This window comes from Hetaerina americana, unplaced genomic scaffold (assembly GCF_022747635.1).
Source record: "Hetaerina americana unplaced genomic scaffold, ioHetAmer1.1.p SCAF_2, whole genome shotgun sequence".
Taxonomy (NCBI): Eukaryota; Metazoa; Arthropoda; class Insecta; order Odonata; family Calopterygidae; genus Hetaerina; species Hetaerina americana.
In genome coordinates, this window is record NW_027286763.1 from 69,133,173 (window position 1) to 69,153,764 (window position 20,592).

A 20,592-nucleotide genomic window follows, 5' to 3' on the forward strand; every position below is an offset into this window, starting at 1 on the left:
CCAACTAAACTTGCCATTCCAAGCAGTGGCTGTCACAGTGTACGCCCTTATTCATCAGTTACCTCGGCCATTTATAGTGATGGGCGATTTTAATGCCTATGATCCTTTGTGGGGAGGGCCAAAGACTCCAAGTAATAGGAGAGGATGGATTTTATCTAATTTTATTGAGGACTTAAATCTGTTTTTATTAAATAGTGGTGAAAAAACTCGAAAATTTGAATGTTTTAATGGGAATGCTCAACCGACTTTGTAAGCGTAAAGAGGCGATGCGAGAGAGTCCCTCTCAATTTCGGTGAAGTTCGTTTGCTGGCAGAATACAATGAGCCCCCCCACCCATGCAAAGTAATGGAAAGAATGGTCAACAAACATCTCATTTGGTGCTTGGCGAGATGGCACCTTCTTTCCGATGCTTAGTGCGGTTTTTGGCTTGAGAGGTCCATGACAGACCATATGGTTCTCACTGACAACTTGATCGAGGAAGCCTTTCTACTATGCTAACACATCATAGCCGTCTTCTTCAACCTTGAGAAGGCCTATAATCGTATGTGGCTGCAAAAAATTTTAAACACATTGCATATGCCTCTATTATTAGTAATTTTTAACAAACCCCGTTTTTAAAGTAAGGAACTGCAAGTATTTATTCCGATCCTTCATACAGGAGGACGGGGTACCTCAGGGATCAGTTCTGAGCGTGACATTATCAGCCTCGCCATCAACGACGTGACGGAATGCATCATTGATGCATCTGCATACTAAGGATGAATTGAGAAAAGGAGAACTAAAAGAAAAGATTGTGCAGAACAGGAATAATTTATGCCAGACTTTAAAACTTGTAGTATGTTGTAGGTATGCAGTTACAACGGAAGACAATACTAAGTCTCACTGCAGTGATTAGCCATTTCAACTCAAATTCACTAAGAACAGTCACACAATACAATCAATGTGTATTAATTTGGATTTTAGGGATGGCCAGAAATAGTAGTGAATGGCACAGGTTCAAGTATACATAGTATTCATCTGAAAGCTAAGTATCAAAAATACATTATTTTCAGACAGTCTTGAGTTGGGAATTCATGTTTTGGTGTCACTTGATCCTTCTCAATGGAGTGCTGACTGGGAAAAAAAAAACATTACTTGATGTGCCCATGGGTGGGTCATGCTGCCAGACAGGGAGCCGGGCTCCTGGGCTTCATTAGTAATCCATTAGTGCGTAATATATAAAATTTTAATCTGTACGTGAACAATTATATGGAATAGAATAAAATAAAAATGGAGTAAAATATATTTTTTTCGATTTTCTAATACCGCCAGATATGGAGTATGTTGTGGGACCCTGCCGCCACCAGGGCATGCATAGCGAATAGCGAGCTGGTTTGAATGTGTTAATTTTAGAACAAGATCGAGTGCAGCGTAGAGCACCCAGGTTTGTGGAAAGTTGTTATGAACAAGGTAGCAACATCGCGACAGTATTGGAAGAAATAGGATGGGAGCCACTAGTTGACAGAAGGCTTAAATGCAGGTTAAATTTGAGGCAGGTTTCTTATCTGTGAATGTTAAAGAGATATTACAGGCCCCAACTTACTATGGTAGATTAGATCTTCAACATAAAATCAGGAAGATTTATTGTAGAACAGATAATTTAAAATTTCGTTTTTTCTTGGACTAGGAGATCATTATAGATATGACAGCAATTGCGTAGTAGATAGTTAGAATTGGTAGTGTATATATTTTGCGATATCCGTCATGTTATTCTTTTTATTTAATAGACCCATCTTTTTAACAGTTCTAACACATGATTTGAATATACATATCCTGTTAATGAAAATTGTAGCAGGTAATCACTTTCTTTTGTGTGATTAAAATATTTCGAGTACATGATTGCAATTGTGCATGCAGGGCTCGTGACTTATTAGGCCTCTAGCCCTTGCGAAGGATTAAGTAAGTAAGTAATTTTATTTGCCCAGCAGATTTGTACAATTGTAAAAAACAAGCACAGATATAGGACACGTCAATGTTATATAAAGAAATGATAAATACTAAGTACATGTTTAAATACAAAGAAACTCATGGGACAAGAAGTTCATTAATAGAATAAAACATTTTACAGAGTAAATATTTCTGAAGGTTGAGCTTAAATATAGGCAGCTTATGTTGTGCTTTCAGTTCTTTAGGAAGTTTATTAAAAATCCTGAGGCCCATATGTTTAGGTCCATGGGCGGTGGTACAGGTTCTGACAAAGTTTTGGTGGAGGTCAGCAGAATGCCTTGTGTTATAATTGTGAACGTTGGCATTGGAAAGATAACTAGAGAAAGCAGCCTTCTATATTTATCAGTTACTAGCTGTACCCGGCCATGCTTTGCTGTGGCTCATCTGGTTAAATGGAAAAGAGACAGCTCATGTTTCTAATATATTAAATTTCACAATGCTTGTGGTTAAACAATTTTTTTGTTGTTTGATTGTCTGTGAAGCTATAGACATTGTTTGATTTTGGAGATATTTGAAATTTCCAAAACCAGGCAGAATTTCATAAATGTAACAATTTGAACAAATAAACATTTACATTTGTGTATATATAGATGATGATGCAATTCTTGACTCATATGCACTTAACTGTTGGTGCTTTTTACAAAGCATTATCTTATATTCATTTATGAAATACATAGATGCATATTTTAGACAAGGAATTCATTTTTAGTTACTAGTGATGACTTAGTTTGTGAAAATTAGGAACATTTTCTCCAAATGGTTATTACCTTCATTTTTCTCATTTTAAAGATAAAACGCACAGTGTGCAATACTAGATGATTATTTTTGGTGTTCGGTGAAACTTGGGAGGAATGGAAAGGTTGCCATTTTGTTATATTTTTTTCAATAACTGTTTGCAGATGTACTCCTGTGGTTCATTGGCACCTAAATTGGGAAGAGGCTGTGACCATAAGTTTCAGAAGCCGCCTCAGCCCTGGGAAATGGCTGATGGGTATGTATTATTTTCTTTTATTTGCGTGTAATTGTTTAAATCAGCAATTACATTTTCAAGGGATATCATTTGAGTAAAATTAACAATTTAACAATCTGCAGACTCTCTGCCAAATTATCATGATCAAGTTAATGCAAAATATTATACAGCCTATCAGGTCAGTATTTCTTGATTGGCATTTTTGTCCATAATTATAGTTGCCATAATTTAATAATATTTTACATGTTCAATTTTTAGACATTTCTGCCCTTCGGAAGTCATTGGGCCACTAACTGTTGCAGAAACCCTTTTAAACCACAAATTAAAAATATTTCAAGTGACTTATATTGCGTTCATTGAAGGATAAAATCCTGTTTCTCCTTTGCCATTAGCTGTAATTTGTTATACATATTTGTGAATTGTAAAATGGCAGTGTTTCATGCAGTAATGTGAATCAATTTTGCTTGTAAATATGGCAAACCATGGTTGAAACTCACGAAATGTAGGAACAAGTACATACATATTTATGAATACTTTTTTGTGATTTTCCAAAAATCAAAAAATTATGGAAAAAAGTGAAGTGAAAATTCAAATTAAAAGCTTCATATACACAGCCACATTCTAGTTCCCTAAGCTCTTCACCGTCTTATGTCCACTTCATATGCTTGTCTTCTGGTATTATTATCAGATATAATGACTTACTTTGAGCATTAAATAATATTTAGTGACAACCACCATGAAAAGATTAAGGAAATCAATTGCACAAGTGTGGTGACTAAATTTTAAGGAAAAATCAAGTGGCTTTTGGGTGGCATCTTGTGTATATTTTTTGTTTTGGAACATGATAAAATCAATTTATTATCATTTTTCCTTACAGATTTGTCAAAATATATGTATGATTAATGACATTTTTTGTTATGTATAAATGATCTTTGTATGATTAACATTTTTCATATTCTTATATACAGGTGTGTTCACCTTGTAGCTGAACTTGTACAAATTCCATGGGTGGTGAGTGCAATGCCTACAAATGCAACAGCCAGTGCAGCATCCTCAGAGACAAGAGAGTCAAATATTATTTCAGCAATAAATGCAATGTCTGCAGCCTGCCATTATAAGCATTATGCCTATCATTTAGCCTTCCATGAAACTGTCTGTAAACAGTTACCTGTTATTGCTCGAGGCTTGGGAAAGAAAGCATTTAAGGCGGTTGTGGCAGATTTCTTTGATGCAATATTTTATTCTTTGGTAAGTATTCCTTTCATGTTAAAATTTCTTTGATACCTATAGCCACTTGTTAGTCCTTCAATCTTACCATTCTCCTCCTAAATACTCATTCAGTGTCTATATAGCCCAGGAAGTTATGTCAAAATATATCTGATAATATAGATCATTTATTGAAACAGGTTAATTATTAACAGTAATCCACTGGATTATGGTAGGTTACTGATAATCCTGGCACTACGAACTACTGTAATCCTGACTAATATACCACCAATAATCCTTAAACTCTGCTACATATTACACTAACTCATTAATTGGCGCCAAATATTTTATACCTCCCTTCATTCCACCCAAAAACCCTCCCTATCCCAGCATTCTCTCCTCTATTACCAATTTCAGCATCCCATTTCGTCTTAGTATCTTCTACATACACTTGCCCTGCCTTCTTTGAATTTATCCCAACAACCCTCTCTCCATTTCCACCATGATTATTACTTCATTTGTTTCCCTTTCCTTCTGCCTATTTTCTGTATTATCCTCCACACCCTCATCTCAAACCCTCCAATCTATGTGTATCCTGCTGCCTCAACGACAAAACGTCTGACATTCAAACTGAACTCCATCTTTAAGTTTTCACTTGCCTTTTCTTCACATCCTTGCTTAAGGTGCTAGTGACCTGGTTGTATACAATATGCACATACAAATTTTAACATGGATAATGATTCATGTACATAAATAATCTTTTGTGATGTTTCAGAGAGTAGATCATAATGTGATATAGATACAGTTATCCTGATCTCAGAGTGCTCTTCTCTAAATTATTCATTATATTCCTAAAGCCACCTTATAAAAAGCCAATATCATTGCTTTTAATGAGTTAACTTTTATGATATACCATGATAGTAGTTAAACTGGATTTTTACCTATATATGATTGAATGCAAGGCGTTTAGATGGCCATGTGGTAGTTTTAGTATTATGGCATAGCTCACTCGCAGGTTATTGGTGGAAGTTTTTGGTGGGATAAATTAACAAAACAAACTGTAAAAAGTAATGTCTTTCATTGATAATATTTGTATTTTCACTGTTTAATTTAGATAAACATATTGACCCTAAAGAAAAGTTTAGTCAAAATAAATTTAGATTTGAATAAAGGTGAGGAAGTATTTACATTTGGTAATTTTATTACATATCATATATTAGAATGATGTTCATTAAGTGTGCATGGCCGTCCTCTCTAAAACTAATTATCTTAAATTTTGAGGTTCTGAATGATTTAAAGTAAATTATTTAAATGTAATGTCATTATATTTTTTGATCAAGTCACCAACTTAATCTGCCACTTGTCACCCTGTTTGGCAAAAATTGAAGTTTCATTACCATGTGACTCTTAAATAGGTAAAAGTCTAAAAGGTTGGCCAAACAAAATGCCTGTAAATAGTGGCATTGTAAATACACACTGTGAAATTTATGATTGAGACATCCATAAACATGTGACCTTAAAGACTAAAATTTTTAAGAATAATACTTCAGTATCATTATTATGTTTCAAAGTTTTTATGTTGCTTATATTATCTTATCAATATTCTTCATTCTGACATATTTACATCCATAATGACTATAATGTATTCTCCTCAGGAATGTGAAAATGCATTAACATCTAGTGCGGCAAGTCAGTGCCTAAATCAGTTGGGTACATTCTTGGGGCCTAGCATTCTACGGGCCAGAGTGGAGCAACATAATCCTAAGTATATAATTTAAATGCATGATATTTTGTGATATTTTCCTCTGACCATCATTGTAATACATTTATTATTTTTTTACAGCTTTGTACATCACTTGGATGCTAATGTTTTTATTGCACCCTTATAAAAATAAATTTTATCCTGAAAAATTTGTATACATGTTTTATATTGGTATACACTGCAATATTGCTTCATTTACTTGCATTAAAAATTTGACATTTGCATCTTGTTACTCTGTGCAAGTAGAAGTTTAAAACTAATGCAGTTTCAAAAATTTTGTTTGTAATGATTACTTATTTTGTTACCAACTTTTGATCCTTGAAGCTCTTTCATGAGGTGTGCACGCGCTTCTGTCTTCAAACATCAGATGTGGGTGCCTTCTTTTGGGAGGCTATTCTCACCAATGCTATTGCATTTCATAAATGAGTCCATTTTTATACATTAAGTAAAACCTATGTAAATCTTTTGTGTCTGTTACTCTGTTGTAAATACTTTTACAGGCATGCCATAGTCAATTGGCAAAGAAAATTTTTATTCCATCTTATACAATTTGTTAACAGCGTACATGGATGTGAATTTTAAAATGTCTTACCAACTAGATACTAAAAAGGAGACACTTTGATTTGTTTACCATGTTACCTGCTATTGCCAAGTCCTGTGCTATCCTATGGTTGTGATTCCAATTATTCAATTGAATTGTAAAGAGATGCATACAAGATGTTATCTATTCTATGGAAAGCTGACTAATAACAAATGCAGAAAGTTTAAGTAATACAAGAGTCTTATTTCTGTAATGACAATTATTTCATCACAGATGGTATGTATAAAATTTAAGCCCATAAAAATTTTCAAGATAAATTGTTCCTTTGTGTAACATATAAAATGGTTAACATGCCTAAAAACATGTTCTCAAATAAAAATGGGAAACAAGTTTTTCCATTAAAAAAACTACACACTTCTAACTTTCTTAAATGGTATTAAATACATTCATGCATTCTATGTACAATAGAACTCAACAGCTAGGAAGAATGAAGCATACACAAAAAATGTACTGAAAAAAAACTGTAATTCTCCTGATAAACAACTGAAATCTGTTACGCTTCAATGGAACTGATTATTGCTTTTTCAATCTTAAGGCAATCCACAATTCAGGAGTTGGATTTCGTTGAAAATAGGAATGCATACAAAATAGTGCTTCTTAGAAGTTCACTCTTTGAAACCTGCATCATAAATCCACTTCACTTATGCCCTGCCTCCAGGTGGCACTAAAAGGCATCTTCACAATTTGCACCTTGGTATTGGGCATTGCAGCAGATAGAAGTCCATGAAGCTTAGACAAAGGAACAAATTCAACTCTGGAGAGTTTATCTCCCTCCTCCTCGACCTCTTGGCCTTCTTCCTTGGGGAACTCTTTACCTTCACCTTCCACAGATGGTACTGGTTTTAAAATTGGCAGACATTCAGATGATGGCAAGTTCTTTCCTTTGTTACTCCTTTTCATTGTTTCATCATTATGGTCTTCCTCTGAAGAGCTACAATCTTTCTTGTCATTAGGACCACCATCAGACGCAACAAAAAGTTCTAAAGCTTGCAGAACTTCATGAGTCACACCCCAGGTGAAAGTGCTAAGATTTCCAGAAAGTTTCATTGCTCCAGACATGATAAACTTGTTGCTGGCAGCAGACTGTTGAAAAGAAGGAAACATAAATTCAAGTTGTTCCTGAATAACAAAACATAAAGCTACTTGGAATTTCTTATTTAGGATTGTGTATTGCTAATGTGAGTTACGACGTGAATCATAAGTCTGGAGTGACCTAAATTGGCTTTTCTTTTTTATTTCGTTGGCTTTGCCACATGACCTTAGAGGATGTATTTTTTTATATAAAATTCCTAATTGTTAATCAAAAAAATGAAATCCTATACGAATTTTAGTCTGTGTATATACATTTCAATGCAATAGCTTTCAAATTTCAGTTAACTTTTAAGCAAAACACTTATAGATATTTTTGTGTAACACAAACAGCCACAATTTTAAATGCCTGGAAAATGAATAAATATATAGTAAAAACCTAAAATATATGCTTTCAAGGGGACTAATGAAAACTATGTAATATAAAGTTTATGGAAAATAAAGGTTGGGTGTCAAAAGTATCTTGAAAGCATATTCTACATTTTTATCAATAAAATATAATTATAACAACATATCAGGAAAAAATAATATTCTGTCGTTGTGATTCTATCATCTTTAAACCATTTTAAAGCAATTAGTTACATTATGGTTATACAAGGACTGTGGAGTTATTTCGAATTATTTTTTTTTAACTTCTCTTTCTAATAAATTCCCACTCTTCTCCAATAATTTGTCCAGCAACAAATGAAGATAAAATTTACGCAAGGATCACAAATAATTTATAAAGAATAGAAATTAACTTTTTTGGTGTTATTTAAAAAAATAACAAGATGCTATTAAATATCTAGCTAATATTTCAAAGTTTTCTTGTTATTTAAGCGAATTAAAACTACGGAATTCTAATGCCATTTTCACTAGAATGGAATTGATGATTACATAATAGCAAATACTCTAATATTAGGGAAGATATAAGAAACTTTGGTACCAATTTTGGAACACATTTAAAGGATATAAAAATTATTTTTGTCATTACTACATGTATGTTTCAACAAGACATTCAAAGTTAACATATCAACATTTTATGATGAGATTTAAAATAGGAAACACATATAACACAGTGCTATGTCAAAACGCATTAACAGCCTGCTGTTATCGAATTTTTTACTGCTGAAAAAGTGACTCCTACTGAGATTTATCATCGTTTAAAGGCTGTTTATGGCGACAATGCTGTTGATAAGTCTACTGTTAATCGATCGGTAGTAAAATTTTGTGGTTGCGAGCCTGGAAAAGCTATAATTGTTGATGAAACACGTAGCGGACATCTGATCACTGCCACAGACGATAAACATCACAAACTAATCAAAGATTTGATTCAAAATGACCGGCGAATCGCTCAAAACCATATTGGTCGAGTTAGTCCGCTTCTCAAAATACACTGAATGAATGTAACGACCTCAAACCTGCGCATGCGTGTTGAGGGGGAATGTTACTTCCACATGCCACCAGGAGTGCTTCTGAAGGTAATTTTGTTTGTGGTCTACAAGCATAAGTGCATTAGTTTTCAGCCTACCCTCGTAAATGAGGAGGTTTTCCATCATCTCCTCAATACTGTTTATAATGTAGCACCAATTTAAATGGCCTCCCCCACTGAGGTCAGATGATGCTGTGTGGAATACCTTTTATCTGGCTCCTACCCTTCAACCTATTTAGCATGGTATCTCCAGGAGCAATGATCATTGCTTTGCCAGCATAGCCCTGAGAGTCATCATAACACAAGATGATTACAATAATTAATAAAAATATATGCCATTTTCAAACCTTCATGATGAATAACCTGGAGTCGATGATATTCTATATTCTTGGTATCAAAAAGTATGATACTTAAATTACTATTAAGCGAACATTTATGAAATCTAGACATTATTTTAATTACATAATGTCATGAAAAACTAGTTTTTCTGCTCGTTTTTCAAAAGGAAGATTTTTCCTCACTTTAAACCACAAATTGTGATTATTATTTCATAATGAATATATTCAATGCATTTTCAAACCTTTTTATCTGAGCATAATTATTGAGCTTTTTAAGAAAAATATCCTACTGTATTACATCAGAAATGATTCACTAAGTTAATGCGTATGGTACTAAGGTATGGTAAAAACCTCACTAGAGAGCATTTTTTCACATTCCAAAATTCACCACTCACCTGAGCAACATAATTCGGAATGATGAGGAGCCTTTGCAATGTGGTGCACTTCTCCAAGCCTTCGTCGAATCCTGGTCCAATGTCAAAATTTACCAACTCTAACTGAACCAAATTGGGTAGCTTGGATAAAGTTGTAAGGAGATCATTTGTTGGAGTCTGTTCTTCTGCAGGTGCATTTTCTTCAGAGCCTGGTGAATATGTTCCTCCAGATCTCTGGCCCACTTCACCCCTCTCCAAACGAAGCCTTGAAAGTCTCTGCAAGTTTTCAATTGCTTTGCATGCTGTCTCTCCAAATGCTGAGCATTCACCCAATTCCAGAGATTCCAGTTTGGTAAGTGAGCCAAGAATAGAAAGTCTCTCACCATCATCTCCAGACAGGTCCCTCACTGTTGTAATTGACTGGAAATGAAATTGAGATGTCAAAAAACAATAGTTACATGATAATGGAGAATAACATAACGTCAATATCTGTATTTTAGTTCCAGAATTTAAATAGGTATCAAAATATATTCGATCTTAAGTGCTGCAGTTGGCACAGCTTATGTCGTGCACATTTCTTCCACTAGATGAGCATGGTGCAACTCATTATGAGTTCTCAGAAGGCATTATGGTCATATAGGAAGGTTATGTTTAGTCATGACAATTTGTTTTGTAAAAACAGTTTCGCTTGCTCTTAATTTTTTTTCATGGCAGATTTAAGCAAACAGTGCACCACTGTGAAATTTTGCTTCCTCGTTTGGAAAAACACCACAGAAACTGTTTTGATATTACACAGCTTACAAGGATTGAGCTATGGGAAAAACTCAAGTATACTAATGGTTTTCTCGTTTCAAAGAAGGTGGAATGTTCTTTGTTGACAAACCTCGTTCAGGGTGTCCGTCAACTTCCACAATTGACGAAAATGTTGAGCAAGTTAGTGCAATCATGCTTCAAGACCAGCAATGGATAATTGAAGAGATCAGCAAGTTATCTGGAATAATATGGAGCTCGGTTCAGCGAATTTTGTGGGAAGATTTGAAGATGAGAAGGGTCACTGCAAAATTTGTGCCTTGGTCCTGACTGAACAGCAAAAAGAGAATTCAATCGAAAGACCATCCCCCTACCAACTTTGATTTTTTCCAAGGTTTTTTATCGCCGTGTGATTTCTTCTCTTTTCCGCAAATGAAAGGACAATGTTTAGATGATATGAAATCAGAAAAGAAAAATGAGGCAGGAGCTGTCGGGCATGACAACAGACGAGTTTGAAATATGTTTCCAGGAATGGAATCAAAGATTGGACAAATATATTAAGTGAAATGGAGAGTACTTGGAAGGTGATAAGGTTATTTAGTAAAAAAATCAAATGCATAGCTTTAAAAAAATAATGCCCTCTATTTTTGGGTACCCCAATATTAAATATTTCTGGTTTATGAATCTAATGTTGAAAAATATTTCTGAATGAGTTCTCATAACATCTCTTAGGATTTAGCCATTATATAATTTAGAAAACAATTTCAATTAACATTCTTTACACTAATGAAGCAGTTGCAAATCAAGAAAACTACAGAGTTGAGACTCACAGCAGCCTGACCTAGATATGTCTATTATCCATGCGTCTTTCATTTTTTCCAAAATTCTCAAAAAACTACAAAAGTTGCAAGCTAATGTAAAACTGTTAAGAAACAATTGTGAACAAATTTTACTACAGCAATCCTCAAGTAGTTTTTATTGGATTCTTCGACTTGAGCTAATTTACTCATTTCTGCTCACTCAAAATATAGTAGATAAAAATACTAGGTCTGTTCAAAAGGTTTCAGAACTTTTTGAATAGCATGCCTTCAGCTGGTTAAATTCCAAGAAACTTCAGGAGATGCCACGGCAGTAACTTTTTGACAGGGTCATCTGCTAAATGCGCATTACAATGCAACAATTTCAGAGCGTAGAAATGATTTGCCTTGACTGAGATTCGAACCCAGATCCCTCAAGGTTCAGCCCAGTGCTTTAGCCAGTTAAGCTAACAACGCATCCTCTTCCACGGCAGACAACAAGAGATCTGGGTTCGAATCCTGGTCAAGGCAAACAATTTTTACACCCTGAAACCATTCCAATTCCGCTATTTTTTAATCTGCTTGGAGGCATTGTTTCCGCAGAACATCTTGATTAGTTTATGCTATGAAATTCTGAATGAAAAATTGAGGATGTATAGAGTCGCCACCAAATTCATGCCTTGCCTGATGACAGCAGACCAGATACAACATCAAGCTGCAGTCTGTCAGGAACTGTTTGATCGAACTAACGAGGATGACAAAACCTGTCCAGGATCATAACAGGTGATCACTCATGGGATATAACATCGAAAAATAAGTGCAATCCTCACAATGGATTGGTGAAACATCCCCCTGCCCTAAAGAAACTCAGAAGTTCACTCGAGTGTCAAGGTGATGTTGACTTTTTTTATGCAAAGGGGGTTATGCATCATGAATACCTACTTAAGGTCAGACAGTCAACACGAAATACTACCTGATGGTTATGACTATGAGTATGAATGACTGAGAGAGACTAATTATCAGGCAAAAACAGCCCAATCTTTGAAGGAGTGGCAAATGACTTCTTCACCACAACAACTTAATGACTCATTTTTCTCTCAGAATCATGAGTTTTTAGCCAAACACAAGACCTCTTTGTTTCCCTACCCACCCTACTTACCAGACTTGGCCCCATGATACTTTTTCTTGTTCCCCTTACTGAAAACCCTACTCAAAAGGAAAAAAAATTGCAACCATCGAAGAGATAGAGAGAAATTTCATGGAGGAGCTTATGATCATTTCAGAAGAAGCGTTGCACGACTGTTTCAAAAAGTGGAAACACTGTTGGGATAAGTGCATAAATGGGGAGAAGACTACTAGGGAAAGGGATCCTGACCAATAATTGGTTACTGAAGTATTTTTTGTAATAAATAAGAAACTCCACAAGCCTTTCATGGAGCAAAATGCTCAGAAGAATAGGCTAAATGTGATTTGATTTCTGTAAATTGAATTTGCACTCCAGGTTGGTTTATTCTGTGATAGGAGAAAAGATGATGATTCAATGATCCTTGACAATGTATACATAATTTCCTTTAAGTAAACCTTACCAATAATATTTTTCCATCATGGAATACAATATCATACTACCTTGATCAAAAATTTCCCGGAATTTATTCAGAAAATTAAAAATACAAGTTTATTCATCTAAATCTATATTGTCCCCTTCAAAGTAATCCCCATCGACTGCAACACACTTATGCCAGCGCTTGATCCAATCCTCGAAACATTTTTTATATTCGGTTTTCGGTATGTCCATCAGTGCTTCCTGCGATTTTTCCATTACTTCCTCTCGGCTGCTAAAACGCGTTCCCCGTAATGGTTTTTTAACTCGATTGAACAGAAAGAAGTCACAGGGAGCCAAATCAGGTGAATTCGGTGGCTGTTGGATGGTATTTGTTGCATTTTTCGTCAAAAAATTACGAATAATGATAGCACTGTGCGACGGTGCGTTATCATGGTGCAAAATCCACGAGTTTTCTGCCCACATTTCTGGTCTCTTTCGGCGAATTGCTTCACGCAAACGTCTCATAACGCCCAAATAATACTCTTTGTTTACTGTCTGGCCTTCTGGCAAAAATTCATGATGCACTACACCGTTGTAATCCATGAAAACCGTCAGCATTGCCTTCTTTTTTGACTGAAAACGACGTGGTTTTTTTGGTCTCGGCTCATTTGGTGAACGCCATTCACTTGCCTGATGTCTGGATTGCGTGTCGTACTCATAAACCCACGTCTCGTCTCCAGTAATGATCCTTTTGATGAATGTGGGATCGGATTCAGCCTCGCAAATCATGTCTTTTGCGACGTCAACACGGTCTCTTTTTTGCATGAAATTGAGGTCTTTTGGCACCAACTTTGCTGCTACACGACGGAAACCCAAATCATTAACCACAATGTCTTGGGCGGGTCCATAGGCAATGTTCAAGTCCTCCGCTATTTCCCTGATGGTTAATTTGCGGTTATTGACCACCATTTCTTTTACTTTATCAATTTTTTCACCGACTTTCGATGTTGATGGTCTGCCACTGCGTTCATCATCTTCGATTGACTCACGACCACTTCTGAACCGCTCGTGCCACTGGTAAACGACCATTTTTTTTAGAGAATCGTTGCCGAAACACTTTTCCAACATTTCCAACGTCCGTGCGCCACTAAATCCGTTTTTTACGCAAAATTTAATACAAGTTCGTTGTTGCAAATTTAAATCCATTTCTGCAATTGTAAAAAATCGCCAACACACACAGAGATAGATGTACTCTTGGCTACGTAACTTTTGCAAATGTCAAGTTATGACACTAAGATTTAAAGGGAATATCAACAACAGATGTACCAATTTAACAAAAAAAACAGAACTCAAATCGGAACGATGGGAGCGCCACACGGTGGTTATTCCGGGAACTTTTGGATCAAGGTAGTATTTTATAACAATTTATTAGAGAAAAATTGTTTCACTTAAAGAGTGTTTTGCATTACAAGTAAGATAATGCAAGGAGGGGATTTTTTTGCTGAATGGTTTCCAACTACAATGGAAAGAATATGAATGCTATCGGAAGGAAGAGAATGCTGAGAATGGTGTCAGAGATGCACCAGGGATTTATCACAAACAATATGTGACTATTCATGTAAGAGTTTAAGACACTACAGAGAAAAAAGCTTAAGGATGAATGGGAGTTTCTTTACTATAGAAGAAAAGGATTGTTCACCCTAATATACTGAAAGTAGAGGAAGGAAAACAGCTGTCTGTCTGATCAATGTATTTCAAGATGGGGATTGAGCTAGCTGTATCTCGGAATACAGAAAATAGAAAAATTAAGAATCCCCGAATGAAAATGGAAAAGTCGACCCAGACTACTTTATTGGATTTATGAAAGGTTCTAAGTAAAAGAATTTTTTAATTTGTGTAGGGAAGTCTACAGTGGCATTTTCCTGACGGGGAGGCCTGACCTAATTCACAACATGGATGAAACCAGGCTTCCCATTAACGACAAACAACCAAAAACTATTTGTGAGAAAGGTACAAAGGAAGAAGTTTCAATAATGAGGGTAGAAGAGATGAGAAAATGTTACTTTAAACTGTTAGTTTAAGTAGCGAAAGTACAATTTTCATAGCCCCAATGGTGATTTTTAAGGCATTCAATGAGGATCAGACTACCCAGATAATGTGTTACATGGATCTATTGTTACAATTTTAGAGACTGGACAGACAAATAGGCAAATCTTAAGGTGGCTGCAACATTTTTAAGGAAATAACCAACATAAATGTGTTTTGATCCCAGATGGCCATATATCACATCATTCTGTCATACCCGGAATGATGTCTCAAAAATACAATTGAAATTATTTGTTTACACACATGCAATGACTATTATAAGACTTGTTTCTGAGCCGATTAAGACATTTTACAACTATCTGCTCCATCTCCACATTATAATCCAAGTAATTTCATCACAAAATTCAATTTTGGAAAAATTTTAAATCAATTGTAGAATAAAGCAGAGCAGTGTATGGGTTTCAATGCACAGAGATCTTTCCTTTGATCCTGAATGCTGTTCCAGCAGACAATATTTGGCCTCTCAGTTTTTTCCCCCACAAACTTTGCAAATAGAGAGACTTAATCCAATTGCTGATTCTTAGGTTTGAAAGAAAACAAAATCTTGGAATAAGCCTTTTATCAATTTGACACCACTGACCGAAAGAGCAACACTTGAGTCATCAGGAATAGACTCATTATGGTCAAACAATTCAAGAATGGGATAGAAAAAGCACTATTTTCAACTGCCAATTGAACACCGTTGAGAACTGAAACAAATATGAAGTTCCCTTGCATCAGACAGTGTAGGCTCCTAAAGTCTAACGAAAACCACCAATAATGCCACTGAAAAACATTGCTAGAAAGCAAAAAAGGAATGCAATGAATAGGACTGTCAAGTCTTCAACTAACAACTGCCCATTTTATGGACAAGGGTATCATTCAAATGAATGCAGAAAGGTGACAACGATAATTTCCAGTAATACATATATGGAACCATGAAATTTGCTTTGGAAAAGAGGAGTAAAAGAAGTTCAAACACAGAAAATGCATTGAAGTTTAAGCTTAGTAAAAGAGGGAAAGTGAGAAAAATTTGACTAGATATTTTATGGTTAAAATATAGCATTTTTTTACTTTTTAAGAAAAATACATAATAGAATAATTTGCACATACCAGAAAATCTTGAACTCAAATGCGTTACTTTTGTACAGATTAGTATAATGATACTACCAGGAACTCTAACATGCTTGCTGATTTGTATGATGTCCTTGTGATGTCTAGTAAGTTTCGATATTCAAATTTAACTTGGAAAATATTATTATTATTATCATTATTATTATTCCACAGTTTGCATATTTCTGTTTTTTAGGATTAAATTTAAAAACACAAAACTCTTTTAAAAGCTATACAATTTAAATAAATCAGAATGTTATGTCCCATTATGGGTCAGAATAGCCCTGCCATTTTCCGTGCCTATTTGTAATGCCTGACATCATTTATGGCCATTTTTCAGTGCCAAATTGCAAATTTATTCCATTTTTCTCTGCATAACACTTCATGCAATAATTAAGATTTGTTTATTTATGGCATATCTGAATTTACAGTGTTGCTGAAAGTTTAAAATGATTAACATTGTTTTTGTCTACCTTATGTACTCACCAAATGTTTCAGGGATGTTAACCTTTGAACAGGAGTAAGGTCGCCAATCAAAGTCATTCCACTTGGACTCTTTAAACGTAATTCTTGAAGATGAATTAACTCTCCAGTGAACTTCAAATATAATTCATGAGACCTGAAAAACATTTTTACTAATGCCATTCAATGCTGTATTTCTACATTAACATGGTACAAAATAATAATTCCATATAATTCTAGTTATATTCCCTGCAAACTATAGTACTGAGCCTTCAATAAAGCAGTAAGATGGCTACATATCCCCTGATATTTTAATGACTACTGCTGACTAAAAAAATTGCTTAAAATGCATTTGCATTTATGAATTACATTTCTTCAGAATGGATTTTACATCGTCAAAACTTTTTTTCTTTTTCCTTTATCTGTTATTCAACAACAGAATTTTATTTCAATCGTGAAATATTTCTTCTAAGAATTTAATTTGGTTCATAGTTTATAAGGGGGTGATAAATCATTTGGCAAATACATATTATGTCCATATAAATGAGACATATTTTTAAAAAATACCACCCCACTTTCCTTTTCCGCCTTCAAAACACCAAAATTACAAATAAATTAAGACTAATGTCCATGGCAATGAATAAATCCTGTGCATATTTAGAATATTTGACCTACGGTAGTGAGTCAATGATGCTGGGGATGAGGGGAAGTCCATAGCCAATACTTCATGCCATTGGAGAAGTGATGAAAAAGTAATAATACATTAGAAAATTTGTAAGAACTATTAGAAGGATATTGAACCTGGTGATGTTGAGAACACAAATCAATTAAAAAGAAGCTAAATCTTACATTTATATTAAATCAACTGCTCTTTAAGAAATAATATACGTGGGTCGTTCCATCAGTCTTTAGGAAAAAAGAGAAAAACAAATTAGCTGGGGAAATGTTTTTCTTTTTCAACCCAATTATTCATTTAGCTTGAAACACTTTTCCCAGAATTTCTCCAACTTTTTTAAGCCATCCAAATAATAGGATTTTGGAAGATCTTGAAAATAGGTTCCTGTGTTGGCGATAACTTCATTAGATGAGCATTGTTTACTGCTAAGCCATTTTTAATGTTATGAAATTTAAAAAAGTCACTGGAGACCAAATCTGGTGAATACAGTGGATGTTGTGATAATTCGAACTTTAATACCATAATTTTAGCCATTGAAACTGTGCAGTTGTGCACCTATGCATTGCCTTCATGGAAAAGTATTTTTTTGCCTGCCAAATGATAACTTTTTTTCTTCATTCATTGGCTTGCTCAACCAGTGCAATAATGATGCATCATGACCACTCTCCATTTGTCATTTGTCCTTTTTGCTAGCTATCAATGTAGATGATTATGCGTGCATCCCAAAACTGTCGCAATCACCTGGTCAGCTGATTTCAGTCTTTGCCTTCTGCCGAGCCAGATCGCCTTTAGAAACCCACTGTTTCAACACTATCTTTGTTTTGAAGTTGTAGTGATGTATCCACGTTTCATTCACAATGATGTACAAATGCAGAAACTCAATAGGATTGCGATGAAGAAGAGCCACACCAGCCTCCAAATCAACCAAATGATTGGGTTTATTCTCCACTGAGAGTGAATGTGGAACCCATCTTGCAGAGATTTTTTCACACCCAATTATGAGCGCAAAACTGAAATCACTGCACCTTGCAATATGTCTGTGGCCTTAACTATATCATGAACTTCGATTCATCGATCACTCAAAACCTCATTATGGATTATTTCAGTCTTTTTAGAAGAGGTCAATTCCACGGGACATCCTGAACAACGTTTACCATTTGTGGGTGTACTGCCACATTTAAACTCATTAACTCAATTGTTAACAGTCATAAGCACAAGAGCGAATGTGCCATGAACTTCATCCAACTAAGCTCTGATCTCTTTGGCGTTAAGCCTTTAAACCACTCATCTGGGTATGCTGTATATATAAGTCATGAGGAGATTATCCCATGGTGGGTATGCCGTGTATATACTACCTTGATCAAAAATTTCCCGGAATTTATTCAGAAAATTAAAAATACAAGTTTATTCATCTAAATCTATATTGTCCCCTTCAAAGTAATCCCCATCGACTGCAACACACTTATGCCAGCGCTTGATCCAATCCTCGAAACATTTTTTATATTCGGTTTTCGGTATGTCCATCAGTGCTTCCTGCGATTTTTCCATTACTTCCTCTCGGCTGCTAAAACGCGTTCCCCGTAATGGTTTTTTAACTCGATTGAACAGAAAGAAGTCACAGGGAGCCAAATCAGGTGAATTCGGTGGCTGTTGGATGGTATTTGTTGCATTTTTCGTCAAAAAATTACGAATAATGATAGCACTGTGCGACGGTGCGTTATCATGGTGCAAAATCCACGAGTTTTCTGCCCACATTTCTGGTCTCTTTCGGCGAATTGCTTAACGCAAACGTCTCATAACGCCCAAATAATACTCTTTGTTTACTGTCTGGCCTTCTGGCAAAAATTCATGATGCACTACACCGTTGTAATCCATGAAAACCGTCAGCATTGCCTTCTTTTTTGACTGAAAACGACGTGGTTTTTTTGGTCTCGGCTCATTTGGTGAACGCCATTCACTTGCCTGATGTCTGGATTGCGTGTCGTACTCATAAACCCACGTCTCGTCTCCAGTAATGATCCTTTTGATGAATGTGGGATCGGATTCAGCCTCGCAAATCATGTCTTTTGCGACGTCAACACGGTCTCTTTTTTGCATGAAATTGAGGTCTTTTGGCACCAACTTTGCTGCTACACGACGGAAACCCAAATCATTAACCACAATGTCTTGGGCGGATCCATAGGCAATGTTCAAGTCCTCCGCTATTTCTCTGATGGTTAATTTGCGGTTATTGACCAACATTTCTTTTACTTTATCAATTTTTTCACCGACTTTCGATGTCGATGGTCTGCCACTGCGTTCATCATCTTCGATTGACTCACGACCACTTCTGAACCGCTCGTGCCACTGGTAAACGACCGTTTTTTTTAGAGAATCGTTGCCGAAACACTTTTCCAACATTTCCAACGTCCGTGCGCCACTAAATCCGTTTTTTACGCAAAATTTAATACAAGTTCGTTGTTGCAAATTTAAATCCATTTCTGAAATTGTAAAAAATCGCCAACACACACAGAGATAGATGTACTCTTGGCTACGTAACTTTTGCAAATGTCAAGTTTTGACACTAAGATTTAAAGGGAATATCAACAACAGATGTACCAATTTAACAAAAAAACAGAACTCAAATCGGAACGATGGGAGCGCCACACGGTGGTTATTCCGGGAACTTTTTGATCAAGGTAGTATACGTCACACCGATTTTATGTTCATTTTCAATGGTAATGCCCAGATATTCCATCACACAACTGCAGCCACTGGTAGATTTATCCAATGAGTTCACTTTCTGCTCGGTAGATGGAACTTCAGACATTTTTTGTGTACCTATGCATCTTTTAGCGAAGCTATGTCGCTGTCCTGCGCGTTTTATTCTCATTGCCCCTTTTTGGCCTGTTTGAAAGTGAGTCAGGCTATATATGGAATTTTTTGATTTATACAGGAAAGGACACAATGTATTCGGACAAATATGAAGAAGAGAATGTCACCGCCAGGATCGTCCTTGATTTAGCAGATAATCGGCTAGGTAAGGGGCATACTATATGTTTAGACAATTTGTATGCTAGCTCTAGATTAGTGGACAAGTTATCCGAGAATAGAATGGATGTGGTTGGGATGATGGGGAAACAGATGGTGATGCAATGGAAGGACAAAAGAAATGTGATAATGGTGAGCACATTTCATGGAACTGAAATGTGCGAAATGGAAAAATGGGGGAAAAAATTGGTGTAACCAATTGTGGTACAAGACTACAATAAGAATATGGGTTGGGTTGATACAAGCAATGGACTCATGAGCATGTACAAAATTGTGAGAAAATTACCAAAACATAATATCAAAAAATATTTCGGCACTTGATGGACATGACAATGTTGAATTCTTATGCCATTTATAAAAAGAATAAGAGGGAAACTGAATTGAAAAGAATTTCTAATC

General features: G+C 35.5%; 2 protein-coding genes across 2 annotated transcripts in view; one reads left to right on the forward strand and one right to left on the reverse strand.

The window, feature by feature from the left end:
• Positions 1–6,324, forward strand: part of LOC139687880 (uncharacterized) — a 29,214-nt gene extending 22,890 nt beyond the window's left edge. Inside the window, exons 8-11 of the mRNA XM_071585215.1 lie at positions 2,886–2,977; positions 3,925–4,204; positions 5,818–5,927; positions 6,006–6,324. Coding sequence (XP_071441316.1) covers positions 2,886–2,977; positions 3,925–4,204; positions 5,818–5,927; positions 6,006–6,051 — 528 coding nt within the window. The 3' untranslated portion in view covers positions 6,052–6,324. The remainder of the gene's footprint in view (positions 1–2,885; positions 2,978–3,924; positions 4,205–5,817; positions 5,928–6,005) is intronic.
• Positions 6,325–6,435: 111 nt separating this feature from the next.
• LOC139687878 (uncharacterized) overlaps positions 6,436–20,592 on the reverse strand; it is a 50,313-nt gene continuing 36,156 nt past the window's right edge. Inside the window, exons 10-12 of the mRNA XM_071585214.1 lie at positions 16,512–16,644; positions 9,759–10,157; positions 6,436–7,608 (exon numbers count right to left, since the gene is read on the reverse strand). Of these exons, the coding sequence (XP_071441315.1) occupies positions 7,150–7,608; positions 9,759–10,157; positions 16,512–16,644 (991 nt within the window). The 3' untranslated portion in view covers positions 6,436–7,149. The remainder of the gene's footprint in view (positions 7,609–9,758; positions 10,158–16,511; positions 16,645–20,592) is intronic.